The sequence below is a fragment of the Chenopodium quinoa genome, unplaced genomic scaffold, assembly GCF_001683475.1.
Source record: "Chenopodium quinoa cultivar QQ74 unplaced genomic scaffold, ASM168347v1, whole genome shotgun sequence".
In the NCBI taxonomy this organism is placed as follows: Eukaryota; Viridiplantae; Streptophyta; class Magnoliopsida; order Caryophyllales; family Amaranthaceae; genus Chenopodium; species Chenopodium quinoa.
The window spans coordinates 1,529,612-1,538,863 of record NW_018744582.1 but is presented as its reverse complement, the minus strand read 5'-3'; the positions used below and the strand labels follow the sequence as shown (position 1 = coordinate 1,538,863).

At 32.1% G+C, this 9,252-nt stretch overlaps 1 protein-coding gene across 1 annotated transcript; it reads right to left on the bottom strand.

Annotated features, from left to right (window-relative positions):
• Positions 1 to 593: 593 nt before the first annotated feature.
• LOC110699256 (auxin transporter-like protein 2) lies at positions 594 to 8,646 on the bottom strand. Its single transcript, XM_021876747.1, has 8 exons — positions 7,699 to 8,646; positions 6,772 to 6,957; positions 5,511 to 5,623; positions 5,218 to 5,401; positions 3,817 to 3,914; positions 2,380 to 2,587; positions 1,785 to 2,042; positions 594 to 1,086 (listed from the first exon to the last, which is right to left on the bottom strand). The coding sequence occupies exons 1-8, from the start codon at positions 7,903 to 7,905 to the stop codon at positions 880 to 882; spliced, it is 1,461 nt and encodes a 486-aa protein (XP_021732439.1). The 5' UTR covers positions 7,906 to 8,646; the 3' UTR covers positions 594 to 879.
• Positions 8,647 to 9,252: the final 606 nt, after the last annotated feature.

Here is a 9,252-nt window from a genome sequence, read left to right as displayed (position 1 = left end):
AACTCTGTTGCAACTTCAACATCAATTAAGGATAAATTATTTGATTGAATTTACTTTACAGTATAATGTAATGATTTAACACGATTCATGTACTGTAATTGATTAAACAACACACACAAATGTGCTATTTTACTAACATACATTTTCTATTTGACTTGTTATGGTTAGAAATTGATCGATTATGTTATTGGTCTAGGCAAAGCGAGTTTGTCTATCATATCCAAACCTTATACTCATATGAATAGATTGTTTTGCCAAAGTCCAGAGTTCTTATGCACTCTTTCCGATCTCTATTAATCACGAGTTGTTTCTTTCTTGAAAGTTGCATAATAATTGATCAAAATTATTCAATATATTAGTACCTTTTTTTTTTTTTTTTTTTTTTTTTTTTTTTGCCTGAATGAGCCATAAGAAGTTAAGAACCTATAATCTCGTACACAATCCCTTGGCACATACCGATATTGATACATTTTTGTCAACTTTTCTCTTCCTTCATTTTATTTTTCAATTAGCACATATAGTCATATAGATATTGATGTTATCGTCAAGCAACACTTAACAATGAATAGAAATTTTTCCTATTTAGCCAAATGTTACACATGAGGGGACCATTATAGCCATGCAATTACCAACATCCAAAATGACCCAACATTAAATCATATACTTGTATGTACCTGGAAACTTGAGGATTGTTTTGGCAAATATCATTTTGGAAAAATTACAATTCCAGCTGATGATTAAACAGAGCTACAGCTAGGCTTCGCCACAACGTACTACTTCTAGTATTCACCCACAAAACAAAATTAATACTGATTACACTTCATATTCTTGTTCTTTGATCAATCAAAGTATCAAACCAGCATTCTATAGAGCAACGCTTCAGTGTACTGGTGCTGCTGGAGGTGGCTTACACTGGTAGCATTTAGCAAAAAGACCGAAAGTATTAACTTGTCTGATGAAGTTCACCATGCTTGCCCACCCTCCAAACCCCAAACCCACAACTAATACCCACATCACTATGAATGCGTTGAACACATAGATTACTGTCCAGCTTGGGAAGAAGAAAGGGAGCTTCTCAGCAGCATTCTGCATTTTTCAATTAAAAAAAAAACAGATTATAGTTAATTTCATGAATTTATGCTGCAACCTGCAGATATACTATATTGTATCACTAAGGCTCAAGGTACAAGTTTCATATTCAGTAATTAGTGGAGTGTTCAGTATCTATATCCAAGGCTCCAACACAGATACATAAAGTGTATGAAGGGTCCGAATAGCATACTGCTCAAAATGAACAAAAAGATTTCAACACAGACAGTTGAAATGTTCCGTATTAAGTGACTTAACAATAAGCCATTCTACCTCACACAAGCACTCTTAGTAACTAAGTTTTCCAAGCTTTCACCAAAGAAACCGTTGCAATCTAAATCTAACAAAACCATAAGGATAAGTTTTCAAATTTTAGGTCACTGACAATAGTGACTAGTACACATGCAAGAGGGTCAAAAAGGAGGGAAATCTAGTTAGGGTCCTCAATAAAATCTGAGTTAGGTATTATTTTCCCTGACTTTTATCTTGAACTAAATTGGACCCACAATAATTTCATATATCATACATGTGTCATGTCAAAATAAAATAAAAATCCAGCCTTTTAACTAAGCTAAGGTGATCTAGGAGTAATAATAAAGCCAAATCTAAAAAGAACAATATACAATTATTAGCCCAAAAAAAAATCAATTAAAAATGCAGAAGAGAGCAAATGAGAGATGGGTCCAGAAGAGTACCTTACGGGCCTGGGCCGATCTGTAGGTGAGCATGTGGGCCAAAGTTGGTATGATATAAACAGTGAAGCTGACTAAGAAGGCCCCCACAGTAGAGTTGATGGGCCCAAAGAAAGGAAAGATAATTGCTAAGAACCATATTGGTATCACCACTGGTAATCTAGCCACTGCCCTTAAACATAGGCTCTTGGTATCATGCACCCCCACCACTTTTTCCCACACAAAGTACAGAGGAGTGCATGCAAATCCAAATGTTATAAACTGTCCATGCCCCAAAAGATAAAGTTAGAAAGATGTTTTGGATCCTTAAAATCATTCACACGATTTCGTTACATAAGATCATTTGCTTTTCATGTACACTTTTTCGGTTTGGAAGTATTAGATAGTGTAGCCTAAATTAGTATTGTAACAATTGAATTTGGATGGAGAGGATTCTTTACATGTCAAGTGTTGCGTGTTGAATTGAAAAACAGGGTGCATTGCATGGGACAAGTCACACTGTAAATGATTTAGCAATAATGTTCCAATTTTTTTTTTTTTTGTTAATATACAGTCGTACGATTCAAAAAAGATCTAAGGCAAGGGTGCGGAATTAAACCTGGTGAATGAGCATAAGGATGACAGCAGCATCACGAAAGCCATTACGAGGAAGGAGGGAGAAAGCATTGGCATGGTTGAGGAGTTCATCACCAAAGGCCCAGTAGACGGCAGCAGCAGAAGGTAGTGTAAGGGTGAAAACATAAAAAGTTGCAAGTAGATAAATGTATTTGAACTTCTGTGGCTTCCACATAGCATGCATGATTTCCCTGGTAAGTCATTTTTTATCAGTAAGGCATAAGGACCCACAATTGAATTTCAATGGATAAATTCATTCTTGAGTACAAAATATGCCAATTATTACAAGTATGCAATTGACAGTATGGTCAACCATCATTTCTTATGGAGTATGGACCAAAGCATGAAGCACAACTGCACAAGTATCATCATATTTTAATTCTTTTCAGAAAATAGAAAACAATTGCCTCATTCTATTTTGGATTTATTACTTTACTATAAAGAGAGTTGGTAAGAAGAAAACAAAATCTTTACACTTACTACTAATATCACAGCTAATTTAGCCTCAAATCAAGATGTACTACTAGCAAAAATCAACATTTCATTTGAACCAAATATTTACTAAGTAATTGTAAAAAAACAGCTATATGATATTTAAATTCTTAAAAGTACTGCCAAAAGATTAAAACTTTACATATGGTCCCTGGCTGTTCCTTAATAGCACAATGACAGAACGACGATCACGTTTCAAATCCATTCATTACATTAGAACTAGAATAGAATTACATAGGATGCTAATTCTAGGATAGAAGACACCCAAATGGTGAAATCTAAACAAGAAGTGATTTGGCCAGAAGATCTATTGGGTCATTTAAACAAAGATGGAACTAGGGGCCACACTTTTATGCGCATGAATCCTTAATGTGCCAATTACATAAACAATGGTGAGAAAAAAGGAGAATAAGTGGTTCCCCACAGTTATTGGATTATTTCAGCTAATAGTTACTAATAATTTATCAATGCTCAATCTAAAACAAATGAAAAGTCAAATTTTATATCCTCAAAAAGAAAAAAGCATACATAAGAAAAGCTTAAACTTTTTCAAAAGTTTCCAATGAAATTATGAACCTATAAATAAACATGAGATGTTTATTTTACTAGCCCTAAACTAGCATTTATTTTATGCACATAACTGCAGAAACTGACACAATTTGGTCTTTTGTTAGGTAAAAAGCCAATAACCAAGAAGAATTGAAATTAGCCAAAGATAAGTGATTAAGAAATCAACCAAGATTAGGACAACAATCCTTGGCTTAAAAATATAAAGCTAAAATCCCAATAAATAAACAATGCATGTATTTTAACATAATGATATTTGTCTACCATAAAATCCTTGAAATAGGGAAACAAAAGCTGCAAGAAGAAAGTGATAAAAATTGATATTAAGGTAGAGTGAAGAGAGTAAAGGATTTGCACTTACACAGTTACAGCATGTCCACCAAAAGTGTAGAGGATATTAGTTGCTCCTGTGAAATAGAGCACCAACTTTTTTGGACCAGAGTGGATCACACCTGGGACCTGTAATATTGTTTTTCCACATGAAACTTTCAAATTCTAACTTTTACTCCCATTAAGAAATCAATTAAATCTTCCATAACAGACAAAAAATAACGGGATTTAGGGAAGATGGGGGAGAGGGTGATGGCTAATGCAAATGGGAAAATGATGGTTTTGGTAATTGGCAATTTGGCATGGCACTTGAGTTTGCATTTGCAAATTGTCCCAATACCCCGTAAATAAGTATGTGACATGATTGTTTACGAATATATAATTGTTGGGAGATTCTCAGACTCTCAAACACTCAATTTTGTTGAGTGTAATGTTAAATCAATTACAAACCATTATTATTTTAGAAGATGTGAATGATTTATTTCGGACATTCTAAAGAACGGATATGTGACTATTGATGCACTATTATTTCTTCATGAGCATAATCTAAAATGACACTTGACATGGAAGATGTTTTGTTAACCAAATGATATTCAAAAAACAGTATAGATTTAGGTAGTACACACTCCAAATAGTCCAATAATGCGAATAGGATATGCACCTAACATTGCTTGCTTCTATTATAGGGAAAATCCTAGAAGATCCTTCAAAACAATGTATTAGGACATAAGTGTCAAATTGTGCACTGTACAAGTGATTTAAAGTTGGCATTACAAATTTCTGTTTAGCGACTTGAAAAATTTTGCATTCTGTCATAATTCAGACTATTGGTATCCCCTTTAATATTAATCTAACTGATTTTTTGGCCTGTGCAAAGCATGGAGTAAAATTGATTTTTTAAAAAAAATAAAATAAAACTCAAGTTCATAATATGCCTTTCTTATTGGATAAATGGGGAGTTTTAAAGGAAAAGGAAGGGGTAGGGATTGAATAATGAATTTAAGGGAGAATATGAAGGAGCGTCATTAGATACAAACATTGAGTTAGGGATAAATCTTTATCATATGTATTTCTTTTAAATAAAAATGAAGAGTTTGAGAGAAATGAAAGGATGAACATTTAAATAATACAATAGAACGGAGTAAAAGAAGCTAGGGGTGTGGCAAGGAACAACATTAATTACATATATTGAATTGAGAAAAACAATGTTTTAAAAAAAAATTATATACTAAGTATATATATTAGAATAAGACAAAAGTGGAAGGGGAAATGTGACACATGACGCTAGTGGTTTCGCTCTACATATAGATTAAGTACAAATAACTAGATAACTTAAATCCAGTAATTTCCCTAACTTGTCAAGGCTTCATCTTATCTTAAACCCTAAACCTTTAAAATAATAGAGAGGGAGATGGAAGAGAGAAATTATTACCTGGCCATGAACAAGGGCAGCAATGGTCAAATACCAAGCGGTATAAGTGGTCATTCCAAGGCCAAGAAATGACCAAATTCTATAGTTGTGAAAGGAAGGTATAAACACAGTTGTGGCACAACATGCCCCAAATATGTATGTCCATGTCCTTTTGTCCAAATGATCATTTATGTAGTATATATTACTGCAATCAAATAAAGAAAATAATTTATTATCACCTCAAATTGAACATACACCATAACTTTTGGCATTAATTTGTAAGGAATAATTGGGAACAATTATTGAAATTTAACCTTGCACAAGCTATTAGCTGAATCACAGATCCAAAGAGTAAGAATGTGCAATTGAAACCCAATCCAATTCCCTTCCAAAATGGCCCTAGCAAGCCATCTAAGACCTCAAACCACTGCAAACCAAAAAGTACTAGAATCAGAACATGAAGAAAAGGATTTGACAACATAAGATAGTGGTGTGGGAACTTTTAATTACGACGGAATCTTGCACGAGATGGTTTCACATTTGACTTATTACTTTAACGTTTCACAATGTAAAAATGTGAATGAATTCACCCAAGACGTATTTTACGGTAAAGATATTTAGGGTTACCTTTTGGTTATAAATTCCTATTTTTAACATATATGTTAATGTGAGCATAAAGTGAATTATACACAAAAAGTGATGAGTGAATAGTAAGACTATCACTAACTTCTTAAATGAGAAACAGCTTTTGAAACTCAGGCAAATTTCTATGATGAAGATTAGGTCTCGGTCAAAAAAGTAAACTACTCACCTAAAACAGGAATTTAACATATGAATGAATATTAGGCCTAAAAGTTTAGAAAATCAAAAGATGGAACTTTGACATATCTTAAAAAACAAGTGAGTGAGAACAATAAGATGAGATACATTAAAGTGGTGTAAAAATAATGTTAATAAAAGGGTGGAACCTCTAATTAGATCTTGAATTCATGAACCGAATGGTCAAAACTATTCATTAAACAATCATTAGGAACAATCCATGGGATGTTTTTAGCATTATTATCTTGGGCAGAATTTGTACACCAACAAAGCTTGAACTTGAATATATGATTTGCCATGATCATGGACCCACAATTTTGTGCAATTAGGTAGTAGACAGAAAAAAACAGGGGGGAACTTAGAAAAAACCAGGGAAATTTTCTGTTAACAACAAAAAATCCCTTCTAGAGTGCTACCAACAAAGACTTTGTACTACTTTTTATGCTAGCGATAGAAATAAACTTAGTACTCGTACTTTGTATAACACTCCCAAGTACTAGACTCTTTTTAAATATAACACCAAGGACTAGAATTTTTACTCCAATGCCGGGGTAACATGTAAATTTTGTACAAAGAAAACACAAGATTGATTTGCTTTTTATTTCAATTACAAGGATCAACTAAGAGTTCCTCGACTATAATAAGATGTAAAACATTCACAAGCATGGGTAATACAACAAATTTTGGATTTACCTAAAAAATTAACAAAAAAAAAAATAGTAAAATTTAGTAAGAAATGAAATTTGAAAAATAAACCTGAATGACATGGTTCTTGAAGCTGGCACCTTCTTTCTCTCTACGACTACGGTACTCAACATAGAGCACACTGATAAGATAAGCAGTCCAACTTCCTAGCAAACCATAAAACACTTGGAGTATCAACCCTGATAACATTCCCATTTGTGAGAATGAATATGGTAATGTCAACAGCACTTGAGCCACCTGCAAAAATCATTTGTCATTTTGTCAATAAAAACATCGATATAGGGATGTCAATGGATCGGATTCAGACTAGAGCACGAGCCAGGCCGCACCCTTTGATCTAACAGAATCCTTCATAACACTCCATGCTACTCACATAGTCACATTCGTTTTTAATCTTTTTACATTTATAGTTTATTTATGTTTGTATTCTAAAGATGAAATTATTTCTAGGTAGTCCCAGTTAATTAATTTGATAAACAAAATTTGTTTATCAAATGGCAAAATGGTAATAAACAATTTTGCCATTTGATAATTTTATTTATCAAATTGAATAACTGGTATTTTCTGAAAAATTTCGGGGTTGATTATAGTATTTTGTTTTTCTAATTCGTGAAAAATATGCTACATTATTTTTTACTACATGCTTCGTTATTTTTCTCCCCATTTCAAACAATAAAAAAAAAAATTATACACTAGAATTAATTTTGTTATAAATTCAATTCCAATTATAAAAAAAAAAACAATTAACTTTGTTATAAATTCAAATCCAATTCCAAACGTATTTCTATTATTAACTATGAAAAGTCAGAAAAATGTTTTTAGCACCCCAAAAATTAAATTAATCGCACTCCACTCTACGAGAGCGGCTCTATAAATCGCTCTCTTACGGAGAGGAGTGCATTTATAAACTACTCGTATACGAGCACACGCACACGTACACACGTAAAATAAATAAAATATGGAGTAGAAAATTGGTACCTGATTGGAAGCACAACTAAACCAAGCATCATAAACAGAACCACCATGCCACAAAAAATTCTTAAAACTGAATTTTTGATTTTCTTCATCAATTTCACCTCCTACATTTTCTCTCTCCTCTACACCACCTCCATCAATAACTCTCTGAGCATCATCTGTCTGATTCACCATTGCTGCTGCTTCTACTTGCTTCACCACCTCTGCCATTTTCACTCACTTAATCACTCCTAAAAACTCAACTGTTTTCTTCTTTATTTCTGTTTTTAAATTTTGAGTTCCTTAAATAAAACAAAGTTTGTTCCAGAAATCCTTAAAAAAGTACCCAGAAATTCAGAAATCCAGTTACACAAACAGATAGCAAATCTCACGAGTTTTTTTATTTTATTTTCCCTTAAAAAAAAAGAGTTTGAACACGAGAAAATGAAGGAATTTTGTTTGAGAATATATATAGATAGAAAAATACGGAGTAAATAAAATAAAATAAAATAATTATAGTAATAATAGAGGGTACAACTACCCAACAATTATTCCCAAAGAGATTAAATGCCTTGCTTTAAAAATGTTCTTTGAAAGGAGAAAAGAAAATGACATGAAATAATGAAGAAGAATTATGGGGGTATGTATGAATTAATTTCTGGTTTTTAAGTAGGGGAGAGAAAGAGACAAGATGAAGTGGACAAATTATCTGATTTTATGAAAATAAAAGGGAAATAAATAATTCTAATTTAAAGGATTTTTTGAGATAAATTTCTATAATTGAAAGATATTGGGGGGTTTGATTTGCTGGACAGAGGTGAAGAATGAATTAAGAAGTTGCGGAAATTAATCTTTTTCAGGGGTTTTAATTCTCAGTCACTGTCTGTGTCTGAGATAGAGTGAAAGAAGCGGCTTCAGCAAAAGAGGAGGGAGAAAGTATTCATGCCTTTTATTTTTCGGGTTGCTGTACGGAATTTAAATAGACGATCCTATTAGATTGGAACTTCTTATAAGGCTGGTTTAGGTCGTCTTATTTTTTGTTAATCTGATCTGGTCTGAATTTATATTTTCTGTTTTGATATGATTATTTAAGCTAATTTATTAGGTAAAAAAAAAAACATGTATCAAGTGTTGTCTTGTTAAACTCTTAATTTTCATATTAGTAATGTTTTAATAACGGAATTAAAGATATTTAGAAATAAAAAAAATCGCACATAAAATGATAAAATATGTAAGAACTTAATTTTTTTTTTCCGATTTAATCTGATCCGAAATTATTTTTCCTAATCAGATTTGAAATTGAGCAAACATAAGATGAATTAAACAAGGCCTAAACCTGTGACTATTATATTTTTATATTTGTGTTTTCTTTTACTACTTGAAACTTTTTTAATGTTGCAAATTATGGTGTAATCAAATGCTTCCTCCTTTTCAAAATAAATGTCCCAATTTGACCAACACAATTGTTACGAGTAATGCAAAACTTTAAATAATAAAAAATAAAATTATCAAAAAGTATAAATTACTCTGTAAAATAATTTTTGATATTCAAAAGATTTAATTGAAACTATTCTAACA